Genomic DNA, 19228 nt, shown 5'->3' with positions numbered 1-19228 from the left:
AACAAAGGAAATATTTCCTTTGTTTGGCTATATCTCAAAATCAATATTTCCGAGTTGAGACAGATTTTGCTTGATGGCATCACATAATAATAACCTTGAGTAATCAAGCAAAATATAGCTTTTAGATCTTCAGATCTTTTCGCAATTTTAAGCATTAATCCTGAGTACTGCCAACATTCTATTCTATTCTCTATTCTATTCTATTCTCTATTCTATTCTATTCTATTCTCTATTCTATTCTCTATTCTATTCTCTATTCTATTCTCTATTCTATTCTCTATTCTATTCTCTATTCTATTCTCTATTCTATTCTATTCTCTATTCTATTCTATTCTCTATTCTATTCTATTCTCTATTCTATTCTCTATTCTATTCTATTCTATTCTCTATTCTATTCTCTATTCTATTCTCTATTCTATTCTCTATTCTATTCTATTCTCTATTCTATTCTCTATTCTATTCTATTCTCTATTCTATTCTATTCTATTCTATTCTATTCTATTCTCTATTCTATTCTCTATTCTATTCTATTCTATTCTATTCTCTATTCTATTCTCTATTCTATTCTCTATTATATTCTATTCTACAATGTTCTATTCTATTCTATTCTGCAATGTTCTATATTCTATTCTATTCTATTCTATTCTCTATTCTTCTATTCTATTCTATTCTATTCTCATTAGGATGTTAACTCCAAACTCACTTAGATAACTGACATTTCAAGTTCTGATACCTATAATATACATTTTTTACTTTTCATCATTTACCAGATTGAGTTTGTCACCAAAAGAAGTGGTGTTTTGCAAGAGGAAGCTCAGTAAGTACAAGATATCTTGGTAAAAATGGTAGCCTGCAGAATAGGTTTCATTAAAAGCTTAAATTTAGGAGATGCCTATGGGCAATTGAGAGATGTAAATACAATGCTCTTTGTCTTCCCAGTATATTACAATCGGCTATTCCAGTTGAAATACCTACATGTGCCTTGTGCATTTATTGATCATGTTTGATAAATAAATGCACAGGGCACCTTTGTGTGCTCTGTGGAAAGAGAGAAAGAAAAAGAAATACTTATACCCCCTATGGAAGATGTGACCCTAATCACCCACACAGGAAGTTTAGCTTTCAAATGGGGTCACTCATTTAGATAACACCATTTGAAATTCACACTCCCTGTATGGATGTATGGATTTCAACTGGAATAGCCCTTTGGGCTAGTTGTAAAATTGTTGATTAACTTGCATGGGTGTCTGATTGCAAATTTTGGCCTTATGATAAAGTACACAAGTTTGAAACTTGAATGAGAAAGAACATAGAAAATATTTTTAAATATCTATGCAAGTTGAAATGGTAGCCGCTAAATTATAAACACACCATATTAATTGACAAGTCACCTTATTATCGTGCAAAACGAACTTCTTTTAAAGCATAGACACATAAAGGAAGTCCTTCAACACACATAAATAAAAGGTAGGCCTACTGGCGTCACTACAAAACCCAAAGAAAATGGAGTATAGTCCAAAGTCTAAAAACTGACATTTCTAGTTTTTCATTGAAATGTGTTCTTGTTCCTGCAAGTATAGATGAGTTGACCTCAATGTTTGTTTGTTTGTTTGTTATGCTTTGTTTTGTTTTTACTTCTTTTGATGGTAACATTTCTTTGTTAAGGGGGGTGACTTCCTCTGGCCTTACTGGCCTTCTGGTCATCCCCTCCATAATTCGTTTGTTTGATATTGCCTTTGTTTTTTAAAATTTATACTTGTGTGATTTCATGTGAATTATGGGAAAATAAAATATCTTGTATGTTTATCAACAAAGGCAAGGGACTGGTATATCGATATGCTTGAGTGAACCCCATACAACCACTGCACTGTTCAATAGCCTCATTGTGATGTGGCGAGAGTTTTAAAAACACAACCCCTGAACATATATGATGCGTGTGCATACTGCCAGGCAAAATACAAAGGAATTTGTGATGATGCGTGCGCAACTGCGCATACTGCCAGGCATACTTGACGTCAGAAGTCAACTCATCTACAGGATGAAATTGCTCAAAAGTTGTTTTTATTTTAACAGAGTTCAGCTTGAAGCTCAAGACCCAACCACCCTAGTCATTCAAGCCAATGTGGTCGAAAGATCCTTACAACTTCTGTCACGCACTGATGCCAACACGTCAGTAGACTGTGTCAAGTTTGGATGTACCTACTATGGGACTGACAGCACTGAGATGGCTGTGTTGTATAACAACGGACCAGATCCCATTAGTTTTGTGACGGTGTTAGAGGAGGATGCAGAAGGCATGGAAGCGGTAAGATTAATTTGGCTATTCTAGTTGATATCATACACCCCTATGGAAGACATGACCTTAATCTCCCACTCAGTGAGTGTAGATTTCAAATGGAGTCACCCATTCAGGTTACCCCTTTTGAAATTCACACTCCCTTTGTGGAAGATTAAGGTTGATGTCTTCATTAGGGGTGTATGGATTTCAATTAAAGTGGAATAACCCATTTGATTATTGTAATGCTAAAAACACCAATGTGTTCTTGCGGAGCGAGAGCTCTAACCAGTCTGTGTAGCTCAGGTTAGAGCGCTTGCCCCGCAAGCGAGAGGTCTGGGGTTCAAGTCCCCGCACAGGCAAGTAAGTCCGGAGATTTTGCTCTGGTATATCTGCCTATGCATAATGCATGTGATGTTTCCATTTGTAATTTCATGTTTAATTGTGCTAGTGTGCAATGCGTAATTCTTCTTTCCCCTGTATACTACATAATCACTTTGTATGTATGTATGGCTATATGTATGTGACTAAATTAGTTAAAAGATTTGCTTGAAGTTTTGATTAAATGCTCTCAGGTGAATTGTTGCCATCCTATTACATCCAATTGAAAAGTCAGTTGAGTAATGTTTTCTCACCTTCATTCTTTACGATTCACTTATTCCAAGCAGGGCACCGATGTGACCAAGTCTACCCTGGCCACTCTAGCAGTCAAAGGCCTCGATAAAGTCCACACCAACACTAATAATCTTGTCTCCATGATGTCAGCCATTCCAAACCAAGGCATGTTGGCACCGTACCAGAAGATTCCGGTCTACTTCCGTTTCAGTCCTCGCTATAACACATCTAAATTGGGGTGGAAAGGGACCACCACTCCACCGCCTCGCCAGGATTTTGCGCTGTTCATGCAGTTTGCTGTGATTGGTAGTAGTAAGGGGTTTGTGAATGGAGAAGTGATGAATGGTCATGATAATGTGGCAGGTCAGTAGAATAGAAAAATCAGTTTTGTGGGAATCAATAACAGAATTTGAGAAGGTGAACCGGGACTTCCTATACCGCCATATATAATCGCGCCGTAAGCTATGGGGAGAAAATTGGGGGTATTCGGGTCCTTGCCGACGGTGCGCGGAGAGGAACGAAAACAATTATGCATCTCATCTGCTGCGTCTTGGTACTCACATGCAGGCCGCATCAAATTAGTCTCTCAAATGCGCCCATCATCCATGTCACAAATGCCATAAGTGCATTCCAAGGGAAACTGAATACTTCCAATTTTTGCTCCATGCCTGTATCAAGATGGCGGTCGAGTCCCAGTTCTCCTTCTCTAATTCTGTGGAATCAATAGAGATTTTCAGTAGATTTTCAGCAGTGTAGTGACTTGACTCTAATGACTCAACTTGAACGTAACTCTTCGGCCCAAAAAATTGCTTTCTTGCCCTCCACCGACCAACACAAGATTGGCCAAAATCCGGTTCAGCCCCTTTTTTTAGTTTTTAGTTTATAATTTTATGGGTTTTTTTATTACTTTTTCTGTGTCTAAATTTCATTTCAAAGCTAAATTTGGCCAACAACATTTTTCTTAAGGGCTGGGGTATGAACATTTGGACAGTATTTATTTTAGGACATCAGAGCACATCAGACATATCGAATTGCATTCTGAATCTGAAGAATGTCATTCTGATATCAAATAATTTTGATTTTTGAAATTAGCAATTTAATACACATTTTATGGCAAATCATTAAAATTGATATTTTTGATATTTAACAGTACTTGAAGTAAACTTTAGAAATCTGATGATTTATACTTAAAGTGTATGTAGGTGGGATGAAAAGCCGACGATCAATTGAAAATTTTGACCTTTTCAGTATTGAAGATATGGATTTTTTTCCCAAAACACCAAAAAAATTAGGTCTTTTGGGGAAAAATCCATATCTTCAATATGAAAGGTCAACATTTTCAATTGACCGTCAACTTTACCTCCCTGCTACATACACTTTAAGAATATAACATTAGATTTATATAATTTACTTCGAGGACTGTTATATATCAAAAATTTGAAAAATGTCAAATTTTTATAATTTGTCATAAAATTTGTATTATATTGTGATTTTCAAAAATGAAAATTATTTGATATCAGAAAGACATGCTTCAGATTCAGAATGCAATTCGATAGGTCTGAGGTGCTCTCATGTCCCACAAAAAATACTGTCGAAACGCATAATAAACGCTCATTTTAGATCCCTTAAGAAAATCATTATAACATTTATAACTGTCCATTCCTGCATCAATGTTTCCAATAAACTTGGCGTCTTAAGCCTATAAGTATGCAGTCATTCTAATTGAATCCATTTCTATGGTGTATCTTGCGTATTGAAGGTCTGAAGTGAAGTATTGATGTATCTTTCGACATGACCTATGTTCATTGCCTGCAGGCCTGTACAGTAGTGAGTCATCAATTTTTTTTTTTTTTAATTTTTTTTTCCGACTGACTGACCCATCCAAAAACCCCACTGGAGTGCAAGCAAACAATTATTTTTTGGCCTTATTAAGAGTGACTTGTGGCTCAACTCAAGACAATTAGCAAAAATAGTTCAAGCTCACTGATATTTAAAATTTAAAAAATTTTGATAACTGATGAAGTAGGGTAAAAAGGGGGATTCTGGAACACCCCTTGTATTTTTCCTGTAAAAATCAAAAAAAACCTCTTAACACAAAAAATACACACAAAACTTTTTATACCCTGTAACCCCCCCTGCATTATTTTACCCTAAGCTTCCCTGTATTCTTCCCTGTAAATTGTTTAAAAATAACAACACAGGATTACACAGAAAAACAATTTACACAAAATTACACAGAAAAACAATTTACACAGGATTACACAGAAAAACAATTTACACAGGATTACACAGAAAAACAATTTACACAGGATTACACAGAAAAACAATTTACACAGGATTACACAGAAAAACAATTTACACAGGATTACACAGAAATGCTGTGTACACAGGATACACAGAACAATAATTTACACAGGATTACACAGAAATGCTGTGTACACAGGATACACAGAAAAACAATTTACACAGGATTACACAGAAATGCTGTGTACACAGGATACACAGAAAAACATCCTTGTATTTTTAATTCACCCCAATCCAAATTACACAAAAAAAATTCCCCCTGTATTTTAACTTATCCAAAAAAAAAAAAAAAAATTCAGGGGAATTTTTTTCCCTGCATCTTAATAAAAAAATGATATTCTACACAGAAAAAAATCCCCCTGTATCTTATATCATGTCTTCAACTATTATGACCTTAAGCTGATCCAAGTAGGGGAACAATCAATTTGTCTAACCGGAAACCTAGCCTGGAGGTACTTACAAACTAGCACACTTATGTACACTGTTGAGTTGCAGGAAGTGAGACAAAGTGGTTTTATGCTAAGCGGGAAGAATTAATTTGATATGTCTAACCAGGCGGAAACCTAGCCTGGAGGCAACTCACAAATTCTTGACTAGCACACTTATGTACACTGTTGAGTTGTAGGAAGTGAGACAAAGTGGTTTTATGCTAAGCGGAAAGAATTAATTTAATATGTCTAACCAGGCGGAAACCTAGCCTGAAGGCATTTATATTTCTTATGTTTAAGGTTCGGTATGATTGTTCATCCTCAAAGCATCATGGGTAATATTTATTTCTTATGTTTAAGGTTCGGTATGATTGTTCATCCTCAAAGCATCATGGGTAATATTTATTTCTTATGTTTAAGGTTCGGTATGATTGTTCATCCTCAAAGCATCATGGGTAATATTTATTTCTTATGTTTAAGGTTCGGTATGATTGTTCATCCTCAAAGCATCATGGGTAATATTTATTTCTTATGTTTAAGGTTCGGTATGATTGTTCATCCTCAAAGCATTATGGGTAATATTTATTTCTTATGTTTAAGGTTCGGTATGATTGTTCATCCTCAAAGCATTATGGGTAATATTTATTTCTTATGTTTAAGGTTTGGTATGATTGTTCATCCTCAAAGCATCATGGGTAATATTTATTTCTTATGTTTAAGGTTCGGTATGATTGTTCATCCTCAAAGCATCATGGGTAATATTTATTTCTTATGTTTAAGGTTCGGTATGATTGTTCATCCTCAAAGCATCATGGGTAATATTTATTTCTTATGTTTAAGGTTCGGTATGATTGTTCATCCTCAAAGCATCATGGGTAATATTTATTTCTTATGTTTAAGGTTCGGTATGATTGTTCATCCTCAAAGCATCATGGGTAATATTTATTTCTTATGTTTAAGGTTCGGTATGATTGTTCATCCTCAAAGCATTATGGGTAATATTTATTTCTTATGTTTAAGGTTTGGTATGATTGTTCATCCTCAAAGCATCATGGGTAATATTTATTTCTTATGTTTAAGGTTCGGTATGATTGTTCATCCTCAAAGCATCATGGGTAATATTTATTTCTTATGTTTAAGGTTCGGTATGATTGTTCATCCTCAAAGCATCATGGGTAATATTTATTTCTTATGTTTAAGGTTTGGTATGATTGTTCATCCTCAAAGCATCATGGGTAAAAACAGTTACAAACATTGTTAAGCCAGCAGCCCTCCACTTTTTTCAGGCTTGGGACTGGATATGTTTTGTTTCAAATTTTTGCATGTGTGTTATACAAACACTTGACAAAAATATTATCAAAAAAAATTTGTCTGTATTACCGATGTTGAAGGCGCGATGAGGTGTGCTGCAATACGTGGACGCGAAAACATAGTTAGACTCTGCAGATACTGGGGCGCCACCAATTTTTGACCACGTCCTGTATTATCAAAAATTTTTTGATTTTTACTTTTAATATATTATTTCACAAAAATTATCCACAAGACCAAATTTGTCTTGATAATTTTTTAACATAGTCATATCTTTTTTTTCAATCGGTGGTTCATTCGTAACAAACTCAAGAGTCTTTTTTAAAACCTTGAACTCCTCTGTCCTTTCAGGAAAAATCCAAGGTGGTCTTAAACACAATCTCATCCTGTATCTATCCTTATACCACCCAATGTAACACATCAAAAGGTTGATTGCCTGGATTCTTACTTTGTTTCCGTTGTAACCGCTAGCAGCAACAAACAGGTTTTCGAGACTAGTACCATTCCACATATAAATATCTCCTTTGGGCGAGTCTTCCAGTTTTTGGAATATTTCATCATCAGCGAGCTCAAAATAAATCGAATCTGCCATTTTTTATTAAAATAAAGATGATCGTAGCATTTTGGATTCTCACGAGCGCTCTTTTGGATTCTCGAGAGAAGAATTAGGATGGAAGTCAAGCGTATGACAGAAATTTTGAAAGCCTACAACGATGCTAAAAAGATGGAATGAGTAGGTTGTGCAGAAATAAAAAAAACCTCTTGTGATTAATAATCACAAGAGGTTTTTTGTTGTAGTTTACCACACCCAGTTTAAAATGGTTGTAATCAAGTAGGTTACTACAAATGCGGCGTATCCAGTAACTAAAGGATCCCGTCCAGCACAAAATTCCCACGGTTCTCTAGGTGCGCCGTCTTTGTATCTACCTTCAGCTTTTACTAATCCGTTTTTGTACCAACACGTCATATGCATGGGATAATTGTCATCAAACACCATCTCAGCCTTCATTTTTGTTTTTTTCCTCGTCATAGTACCATCTCCAAACGCCGCATGGTTTTTCTTCATTATCCCACATTTCTTTCCGATACTCTCCGTACACTTTTAGGTTCTCAACCCAGTTGTCATCCGTTAGATTTGGAAGATCCATTTTATTTTTATTTATACAAAACAAGTTTGATTTCTAATTTTTTATTTTCTCTGGATTCAATGTACTTGGAGACTCTCCAAAGCTTCTTTTTTCCTCTTTCCAGTCCAGCCTGTTCTGCCTCTGTGCGAATTTCACGTTCTCTATCAGTTGTAAGTTCAATTAGATCCGCTCTGGTTCTGTGCTTGATTCCAGCCTTGTGACCTCGGTAGTTTTCCATTTCCCGCAGAATGTGATGGAAATCCTCATTGCTCACAACCCCATCTTCAAGAGCTCTAGACACCAGATCATTCACCGTGTTTAAACTGGACTCTGCGGTTCTTTTGACACTTTCGTGCTTTTCGACCTTCTTCATCGTTGCTTTTCCGAGAGCCACGCATGCTCCACTAAGAACACCTCCAAAATTGCTATTCCTCCGAGAGGAATGCTTACGAAGCTCCAACACCCGTGGCTAGAGTTCCGACAGCTCCCGTTCCGCTTCCAACTGCGGCGAGTCCTGCTACTTGAGCCGTGTTGTAAAACACATTCCAAACTGTTTTGTATTTTCTCCTTAGTTGATCTCTTTGGTCAACTTCCTTTTCGCGGATTTCGGATATCTTACTTAGTCGAAATTGAACTCCCTGATCCTCTCCTTGTGGAAGATCAGGGTATATTTCTGCGATGCTGTAGGTTTTTCATCCTTTTATTTAATTAGTCAATTAGAACTTCATCATCCGTAAAGTTTAAAACGTGGTTTTCAAACGAAATGCTGTATGATTTCTTGCTTGGTTAAATTTTTTTTCAGTAGAAGCTAAGTATTCCCAGTTGCTCAAAATGCATGTTGATTCCAGGAGACTTACCAGGGCTTGAGTTTTGTAGACATTTGCTGAAACCCCGTTGATCCAAAAGCAAAGCTTATTTTCAACGTACTCGATCGAGACATGATGCATAATAGTAGTGTCCGTTTGAACGGATGCGGAAAAGAGGGTTTGCCGCGCGTTATTGAACACTATGAACGATATCGAGTCGTCGGTCCAAGTAATATTTAGGTACCTGAAGAAATTCACATTAGACTGAAACGTCAAAGAACAAGCGTTAAGCTGGGGCGTTTAAGGCGGTTCACTCGATTTTACCGAAAAAGAGGTTCCAAGGCTGAACAATAAAATGTGGGTTGTTGAAGAAAATTTCTAAAGGTCTAGTGAGTCGCATGGGGGTCAAATCTTTTCCGGGATTCGACAAATTCGTAAACCCAGCAGTGATACCAATTTGCATAGGCCTAGCGTTGAAAGTGTTGTTCATTCCGTTTTAATTTCGATCAACTTGTCTCTCTCCAAGTCGATGTTTTTTTTTGGCTCGGATGGAAACATAGTGCGTTCCGTCTTCGTTCATCCATACCATGAATCTCCCCAAAACATGCAAGCTGGTATCGTGCTCGTGTCCAATTTGCAGGTCTCGTACTCTTTTGTCACAGCGTCCTCGTTGTCCGTGGGAGTTCGAGACCCGTGACTCTATTGCCGCTCATAGCGAGTTCGCGGTCATCGAGTCACCATCCTTGAAACTTTTCTGTCGTTTAACCATGAGGTTAGGCTGGTCACGGAACCCATAGTAGCTGCATCTTGAGGGTCGGTTGGATTCATCAACCCCGTTATTTTTTCCTCCCATGTTAATCCTTCCGGTCATTCGCGCTCCAGTTTTTTTTGACGTCGCGAAAGATCAACATCTTCGTCAGCTATTGGCGTTGATTTTTTTTTTGATCGTTGGTCCCCGGATAGACATTCTTTCTTTTATTTTATCGGATTTCAAATTCCAAATCCAGCGGTTGATCGTGATTATCGAGCTTTCTCGAAGAATTTTTCCATTCTACTTTGAAGTTGAAGTCGAGCTCGTGGATGGTTCCGTTTGCAGTTTTTAAAACTCGGCTTTTCGTGAGGTCGAAACGAAGTATTCCCCGAACGCGCGTTTGTGAGATCGAAGGACCCAAGAACTCGCCCTCACTGCATAACGTCGACGTTGTCCACGAGATTGTCCGTGGTTGACAGCTGATTCAGGTACACGAGAATTCTTCGAGGTAAAATTCTATCGCCCGATCTCCCGTGTATTCACCATCCGCTAGCCACCCTTCGTCGTCCAATCCGAACATTTCTCGAGCGCGGTCCGGAAACCAAATCTGATACTGCTCGCGAATTCTCATGTTGAGTTTTCCATCGCGGTCGTCGAGTTCGAATTCGAAACCGTCGATTTGACTCGTGAATTCTTTCACGAGCTGGTCAAAATTATACAGCCCTGGGCTTATTTTTATCGCTTCTTCAGGTCCCTGCCCTCCTTGAGTGTACCTCCACTCTAGTTCCTCTTGACGTTGAACCAACCTACTCGACCGAGATCCTTTTGATTCCAATTTTTAAGTTTTTACCGTTATTGTCTATACTTTGCAGCGGGCGATAAGGTTTTCCTTTGCCGGTGCCGGTAATTGTGACAAACGTTTTTTCTTTTATCTTTCAATAAAATGAGAACCGGAGGAGTATTCGAACCGACGCATGCGGTTTCAGTCTCAGTAAATCAAGAAATTCAAGTCAGCAAAAAGGAAAATTTTACGTAAGATTTCCCAGTTTGTGGCAAAAGTACAAACTTCCGAGAGTCACGGACAAAACCGTTAATACGATGACTGGCTCTCCAACCAGATACAATTCTGGCAAAACCAGCTGAACTTCGCGGTCTGGTGCGCCACGTCAGGATGCGGGTGTCCAAAGAACTTCTCAGTCACAAAGATCCGATGATTCGATCCGTGTTCAGATTTCACGCGTACTATCAGATCAGAAGGATCCTGTCTGAGATGAGCTGTCCGCTTCCCTCTAACCCGCCTGGAACGCTACGAACAACGGGATCGACACGCGTCGTCTACGAGAGAATCTGCTCCGAATTCGAGTCAACCCGAGAACAAATTGGAGGCAAAAGTTCGATCCGTGGAGCGGAATGGGTACGCCAAATTCACTCGAACTTACCACGAGGATTTTAGTTTGAAGGCGAACGACAAAGTAGAAATTGCGAAAGATCCTAATCAGACCGATTTCACGGTCTTCGTTCCCGATCACGTAAATTTTCTCGGTAACAGTAGGGACGCGACTTACGAGATCTGGATGGACCAGCAGTTCGATCACGATCCGGTATAACCGACAGATCGATTCACAAGGCGATTCAATAGCGGCGATCGGATCTTTCGTTTCGGACGTTTCATCCGAGGAATTCTCCCGAGCCGGAGTGTCCAGAATAAACGACAGCATCAGAACCCTGGTCTGGGCCACCCTCGGAAGCCAGGCTCAGACTCGGAGCAGCATCCTGGGTTCTGGCAAGGCGTTCGACGCTCAGAAGCAATTTCTAGCGAATGTCGAAGATGCGATTAATTCAGCCGTGAATCTTCCCGATTCGATCGACAGGTATCAAAAGACCCTGCAATTTGCACGGAGCAAACTGGATTTTGTCGTGGCTCACGGACTCTACCTGATTCCGAGCGATATGGAAATTCTAATAGGAACCGTGAACGGATACAACAATCTGATCCAGATCGCCACACCCGACATGCGAATCGGACTCAACTCGGAGGTGAACGACGAACCTCTTGCTCTCGAGGCGTTAAGCTTCGCTGAAAGCCCGTCTTCGAGACGCGCCCGTTCCGCTACCGTCCGTAATAAAAAGCCCGCCTGTTTTAGAAGACATTCCTTTGGCGCACGACGATTTGAAGAAGCTCAGTATAATTTTGGCAGCTGCCGTGGTATTTTTATTTTTCTGGATTTAAAAAAAATTTTAGTGAGAGGACTTTTTCTTTTTAGCAAATTCCGTCACCGTGGTGTATAGCAAAATCCGACGGCCAGAGCGAAAGTCCACAGATGATCGGCTAAAAATCCGGCGACGCTTCCGCTGCTTTCAGACAGAAATTCACCACGGCTCCGATGACTCCGGAGCGCTATCAGGGCTTTGTCTCCAAGTTTCAAAAGGAGATTAGCTATTTTTTGAGCTGATCCTTAATCCAATCGGTCCTTGTTTTTGGCTTTGGAGGCTCTGGTGGCTTTGGTCCTGGACCCGGGTCTGGTCCTGGAGGCTTTGGTTTTGGAGGTACAGGCTTAGGTGCGGGAGTGACGGCTGAAATTGCTGATTTGGTTGCTGAGAGTATTCCCTCAACAACGGTAGCAATTGTCATACCAATTGCGGTTATGATTGATACAGTAGTAACCCCCTCTCGTCGAAATAACGTGCTAACTTGTTCACGCAAAGAGCCATCGCTATCGATAAAATTTTTGATAGAATCTACGCAAGCGTTGAAACGCAATTTTTGACCTTGATGTCTTGGTCAGCAATAGCTTTGTCAAAATCCTCAATTTCTGTTTCCAGTTCTCTAGCTCTTTCAGCGTCTTCTTCGCTTACTGGTAATAGAGGTTCTTCTTCCTCACCTTCGTATGTTGGATTAACGAAACTAACTGAACGATCACCTTTGGATTTCAAGTTTTTTAGTTCGGTGACTTTTTCACCCCTTTTGACAAGATGGTTGTAAACGTCGGACAGCTTTTTTAGTTGTCCTTCTTCATTCAAAAAATCACAGATTTCCTCTTGGTTTGCAATGGGATCCCTAACTAACTGTTCACCCAATTTATCTGATTGTTGAACCGATTTTGCAAACGGATTTCTCACGTGCTCCACCCTGGGTGGAAGGCCCAGTGGGGGTATTGATTGCTTGACTGATACTACTTTCAAGCTGTTTGGCTAGTTGTTGCGTTTTTTCACTAGAGCTTGCAAAATCCTTAACTCCCAGCGTTTCTCGTAAAAACGACACAGCTCCATCTCCATATAGTTTTTTAATATAGCTAAGAGCTAGAAATTTTCGCGGACTTCCTTCTTTGGTAAGTCTTACTTTTTTGCCTTTTTCGTATTTGACAAAAATAGTATCACGCTCAAGCGACCATGTTGTGCCCTTGCTAAACGTATCCCTTCTTTAAATAACGTCGTCGAGAGAGAATTTTGCCTTTGATTCTCGACATACTCTTTCCAACACGTGGAAAGTTTTGCGTTAATATCTCTCTGTGTTTCAATGTACTCTGACACCTCTGGAATTCCTCTTTGAATAGCATCGCCGCACCGCCCTTGAAGATCTTGGAGTCGGCGTTCTAAACTTCGCCACGCTGTTGATGTCATCTTCAGTGAGATGATTTTCCCATTCGGCGCTTCCTCTCGTCTCTGGGAGTACACCTCAACCTCTGTTTTTATCTGTCCACCACCAAAATCAGTCTCAGCCGGTGTACCACCAACTGCCCCCGTTGTATCACCGACCGTTGACTCATACAACTCATCTTCAAGCCTCTCCATTTCCAAATCTGTTACTGGTTCAAATACTGGCATTTTGATCTTTCTTTTTATTTTACACTTTTTCTGAATGAACTTTGTAATAATAAAAAGAAAGATGTCGACTGAATACGGATACAAATTGAACCCATACCGACAACTTCGCAAAGCCCGAGGAGGTCACGGTGATAGACGTAGAATTCGGAATCCGCACGTTCCGAGTACCATCGACCAAACCGGAATTCTTACGGTGAGATTTCCTGGTCTTGGAAAAGATGACGTAATATACCCTGGAAGGAGTTTACTTTGGTTCAAGATTGCTCTAAATTCCGCCTCTGGTGGAAATCAAGATCTTAACAGGACTATCGTAAATAATCTTGGAAGAGCGATAGTGTCAAAAATTGAGGTTAAATTGGAAGGACAGAGTATCTTTACTCTGAACGATGCTGATATATTCCTTTGCTACCAAGATCTCTGGAAGACTAGCGAGGAAAGAGAGAACGCCTCTGATCAGGGTATCCAGTCTGCGGCAGGTCGAAAAATAAGAATCGGCGCTGGTGACAAAGGTGCAGATGCCAAGGATATCGCTGAAGGAAAGTCCTTTGGTGACAACATGTTTTGTATCCCTCTGGACTTTGAGATGCTGAATTCTCATAATCCATATTTTCAGTACGAGATGAAGGACAGGCTGAGTTACGAGCTGACGTTCAACAATTACGAAAAAGTCGTGGTGTCCACGGATACAGCAGCCAGCTATTCCATCTCAGATATTACCCTTGAGTTTGATGTAGTCAATGATCCTGAGCTAGCGATGAATATCAGGAACAAGGTGAATGGAAAAAGCGTCGTCATGTACGCGACAGAGTTATCAGACATAGCAAGGAGTCACTGAACAAGTCAGACACCGTCTGAATATCACTCTAGCACCGCGAGCAAAGTCCATGAAAGGTATTCTGATTCTCTTCAGAGACCCAGCTGCGGATGGAGGAGGAGCCAATTACGCTCGAGATACCGAAAAGTTCTACAACCCAAAGATCAAGAAAGTTTCAACAACGCTCGACGGTGTTCCAAATCAGCTGTACTCCTCTGGGATGCTGTCTCACCATCACTTCAAAGAAATTCAAAAGCACTTCGCGGATGGAAAATTCAGAACCGTTCCACACGTAATCAAGGAAGCGGGATTGGCTGATGTGAAGAGGCGAGATTATCTCACGACCAAGTATGGTCTCTGGTTGGACATGAGAACCACGGATGATGACACGTTGCATGGATCTGGTAGAAAAATTGAAGGAGCTAGTCAGAGTATTCAGATCGAGATCGAAAAAGAAGCCGAGACGGCAGGAGCGTTGAATGCTTACGTGTACTACATACAGGATGCACGGGTGAATATCGAAGCCGGAAAATTGCAGGCGTGAACTACTAGAATAAAAGATGTTTCCAAACACGCGCACTTTCGGCTATAATCTGCGGAGCCACCGGCTGTGGCAAGACTGAATTTGTTCTGGATTTACTCGAGAGGGAATACAAGAATTTTTATGAATATATCATAATCGTTTGCCCTACCTGGACGCCAAGCAACAAAGCGTGCATTTCTTAAACAGATCCTGGTTTTTAAGGATGTTGATGTCATTCCAATGGATCCTAACTGGTGTCCAAAGTCCGACGATTGGTTGAGCGATTGTTTAAAATTTGGCTACAAAACTTATGGAATACAAAGACGGACACACACTTTTCATTATCGACGACTGCAGCTCTGACAGATCATTAACCAAAAAGAAACAGATGCTTTCTCAGCTAGCATTCTCGGAAGACACGATAATTGCTCCGTTTGGGTGCTTACACAAAATATAACTCCATCGTTACCGATCTTAGAGAGCAGACAAAATGGACAGCCCTGTTTTACACAAAAGATCAAGATAGTTTTGACGAGACTCTAAGGGAGAACGATATAATCCCGACTCTAGAAGAAAAAAAAGAGATAAAAAAAAAGCTAGCTAAACAAAAACATTCCAAACTAATTCTAATTACCGAGCAACCGACTGAGTACTGGTGGCAAAAATAATCTTAAGATAAAAAAGCAAGATGACTGAAATTGAAGATATAGTTAACGAGGCGATGACCGTGGACGTTCTACCCACCATAGGTGGAATGTCTACCTTAGACGGTACGGCTACACGGGAGGAACCTGTGAGGGAGTTTGGCTTAAACGGAACAGCTGCGGAACGGTTGATAGGCGTAGCAGAGGCAGGAAAAAAGCAAAGAGTATTTAGGAAAGAGCATAACCTCCGCTGAGATTGATAGGCTTGATCAAAAGAGTCTGATAAGACTCTCGCCAGATCTGAGGCTCACATGGGTGGGATAGTAACCAGGTCAATGAAAAAGCACTTCGTTACCGCTTACGTAAATTTGGTCGGTCTCTTCCTTCCAAAAAATTTGGCGATTACCGATCGCGATACTCTGGAAGAGTCTTTGAACGAAGGACCCTTTATTGATTTAGCTTTAAACAAATGGACCTGTGGGCTATATCATAGTTTTGGACATATGCTAGCTCCGTTGGAGGCTATTCTGTTAACTAGCAACGGTGTTAAAAAGTTGACTTTCCACCAGAAGCGAAGTGTACAGTAGACGACTCCCCAAGTATTTATGTGATTGATTAACCTTTGAATACTAACGGCGACTCAAAGGGTTAAAAAAAAAAATACTCAAGAGGAACGATTCCTCTCGAGCATTTTTTTGGTTTGACTAAACTTTTAAAAAAATATTACAAAAGTTTCAAAACTTAAAAAAAATGTTCAAGAGAAAATATCCCTCGAACATTTTTTCGACAACCTTATGATTTACTGTGTAAAAATTTACACCTTTTACGTTTTAAAAATTTACAACTGTTTCCAAATCTACACTCTTGTTCAAAATCTCTGGGAGAGTGAGCGTCTTTGCATTCTTTGATGTTGGGGCACGGCTTATTTTGTTGGTAAAACTTGCACAGTCGGATTGTTACCCTGGGGGCGCGTCGTTTTTCGTGCTCGAGCCTTTCGAGACGCTGCCGCTCTAACCTCTTTGCCCTCTCCTCCCTCCTTCTATCTTCCTCCGCGATGGTGGCTTCGGTCTTGAAGAGGTTGCTCCACGTCTTTGGGCGGCTTTTTTGGATCACGATCGCCGGTTCGGGTTTTGGAACAACATGCGATTTTTTATGCAGATCCGGTCTCTTGCAGTCGCACTGTCTTTCCCAGGTTATCTCTTTTTTTTTTTTTTTTTTTTTGCAACCGAACGAGAGGAAGTGAACCAGCGTCACCGGGGCTCTTCCTCTTTGTGGGGCATTTTTTTCCTAGGAAATTTGCCCTGAGCGATCTCTTCCACCAAAAGTCGCGTCTTTAGAAGCTCGGCCTCTCTTTTTTCGGCAATCCTCTCTCTGCTTCTTTTTACCCTCTGCGAAAGGGTGAGATACTCCCCTCTTGAATCGCAGTACAGCGGATCGAACGCGTCGCACTCATCGCTAAAATCTGATTCTTCGGAGAATGAATCCGTCATCTTACTGAGTTTCCGTGTCCGCTATTAAAACACCAATCTCGGTTCCGATGATCAATGCCTGATTTTTTGTTTATTTATCAAAACTTTAAAATGAAGTTTCAAAGAAAATTTCAGCTTTCACTCAGGTGTTACTCAGGTACTTGAGTAATGTTACTCAGGTGTTACTCAGGTACTTAAGTAATATTACTCAGGTACTTGAGTAATGTTACTCAGGTGTTACTCAGGTACTTAAGTAATTTGCTCAGTTTTTTTCTAATAATAAAAGATGAGTGATCAAGAAACCAAATTAGTAGACATTCCACCTAAGGTAGACGTTCCACCCAAGGTGGTCGTTCCAGCAGCGAACACGACACCTTCAACAAAGGTGACGGCAGGAGTGAATCAAGCAAAAGTCAAAAACCCGAACCGGGTTGCCGCTGGAAAAGCATTAGCCGCAAGAAACAAAGAAAGGGTAGCAAAAATAAAAGCCTCTGAAAAAATGCAAGCAACACCATCCAAAGATACACCTGAGACCATGCCTTCAGACGTGTCAAACTGGTTGTCAGGTCCAGTTCTTGTTGGAGGAGCGGTCGTCGTCGTTGGAGGGATAGTGGCATATGGGTATTCTACCTTAAACGGTGCGACTAAAAAGCCCACCCACCGTGACCACAGTGGTCGATCATCAACCAAAAGTCGATCCTTTCGATGATTTTTAGTTACAATAAAGAAGATGGCAGAAACCAATCCAAACGTAAAAATGATCGTAAACGGCGCGTATCACGCAACAACGATAAGTCTCGGTATATGGGCTAACTTTCGTTCGTTATGAAAAAGTTCCTAAAAATAAAGCCGGCTAATCTCTCGCAGCTTGATGCGGAGGATATTGGAAAGTTGACTTTGAGCGTCTTTTCGGCTACGATGCTCAGAAATTGGCTCGTGAATCAAGGAATTCTTCCGGATCAAATTATGGCTTAGTCCAAGGGAAACATTCTGTCAAGGTAGGTATATTAAAATCCCTCTTAGCACTATCTGTGCTAAGAGGGTTTTTTTTTTTTTTAATTAATAATAAAAGGATGACACTTTTGAAAATTGAAGATCTAGAGTTGAACAAAGATTACAAAGTTACTAAGATCGATGTTGAAACCGGAATTCACTTCCTTGCCAATGGTGACCGATTAAAGGTAGATCCTCTTATTTGGACCGATATTCCTGATGTAGAGGATGAAATTTGTTGTTATAATTGGTTGGCTCTATACATCGTAGCCGTACAGTCAGAAGTAAAAGAAAAGCCCGCTGTTTTATTTTTCCATACGGGAAAAAGAGACGTCTTTTTGAAATATGAAACCGAACAATGTATGAAATGGTACGACTATTTTATGGCTTATTAGTGATTTTTTCAACCACTTCCTGAAATTATAACCGCGACTGCAAAACATTCATTTTTTAAATTTTAAAATAAAGAGAAAATGGCAATGTTCATCGGAGCCGTGTTTAACGCTTTGGCATTTTCAGGAAGCAATTATCTGTTCAACTCTCTCAGTTCGGAAGAACGCAAAAAACACGATCTCGCTCTCGAAAAACTTCAGCACGACCGAGATTCTTGGAATCTAGCGCGTCTTTCAAGAATAGATTATATCAACGATCAATTAAAAAAACAGGGTCACGCTGAAAGAACCTTTTCGGACGTCGATGACGCGATGAGACAGTATTATAATTTAACGGGAATTTTGATGGATTCTTTTCCACCCGAACCACAACTTTATGATGGAGAGTATCTCGACGAAGATCAAACAAAAGCGATCCAGAACGGGAATTAGCTTTGCTCGGACTGGGATTGCTCGGAACCGGTGTGGTTGCTATCAAATACTTTGGATAAAAGTATTTGGGTGGGAGCTGAGCCTCTAATCTCTGGAAAATCATCGAGAGTTACGGGATAATTTCTTCGTTTGAGTAGGTAGAAGAGAACGTAGTGAATATTAAAATTATTTCTCTTGGGTTTATTTTGTAAATAAATTGTCAGTATATTATCAAGATCGCATAACAAATTAATGCGATCGTGACAAAATCAACGGAAAATTACCGTAATTTCATAGTAAATCTTGTGAACGGCTTTTGGTCTGATCTCAAGACTTTTAACAAGTCTTTTTTACTCAGGGACTCGAACATTTTTTTATTTTTTTTAATTTTTTAACAAACTCGTCGATCAAAATCTCAGAAGTACTCGTAACATTTCCTAGATAGATTTCGATATATTCTTCAAACTGGTAGGTCTTGGTTTCGCAGTATTTTTTCGGTTGTTGAATTTGGTCGATGTTAACTTCGGGTGAGTTCTCGTTAAG

General features: G+C 39.8%; 1 protein-coding gene across 1 annotated transcript in view; it reads left to right on the top strand.

Moving 5' to 3' along the window:
• LOC140140859 (cilia- and flagella-associated protein 47-like) overlaps positions 1–19228 on the top strand; it is an 85747-nt gene that overhangs the window by 4231 nt on the left and 62288 nt on the right. The window contains exons 4-6 of the mRNA XM_072162604.1: positions 771–817; positions 2074–2305; positions 2944–3253. Coding sequence (XP_072018705.1) covers positions 771–817; positions 2074–2305; positions 2944–3253 — 589 coding nt within the window. The remainder of the gene's footprint in view (positions 1–770; positions 818–2073; positions 2306–2943; positions 3254–19228) is intronic.

This window comes from Amphiura filiformis, chromosome 19 (assembly GCF_039555335.1).
Source record: "Amphiura filiformis chromosome 19, Afil_fr2py, whole genome shotgun sequence".
NCBI classification, from domain to species: Eukaryota; Metazoa; Echinodermata; class Ophiuroidea; order Amphilepidida; family Amphiuridae; genus Amphiura; species Amphiura filiformis.
Note: the sequence above shows the minus strand (reverse complement) of the source record. Positions and strands in the feature narration are given on the sequence as shown.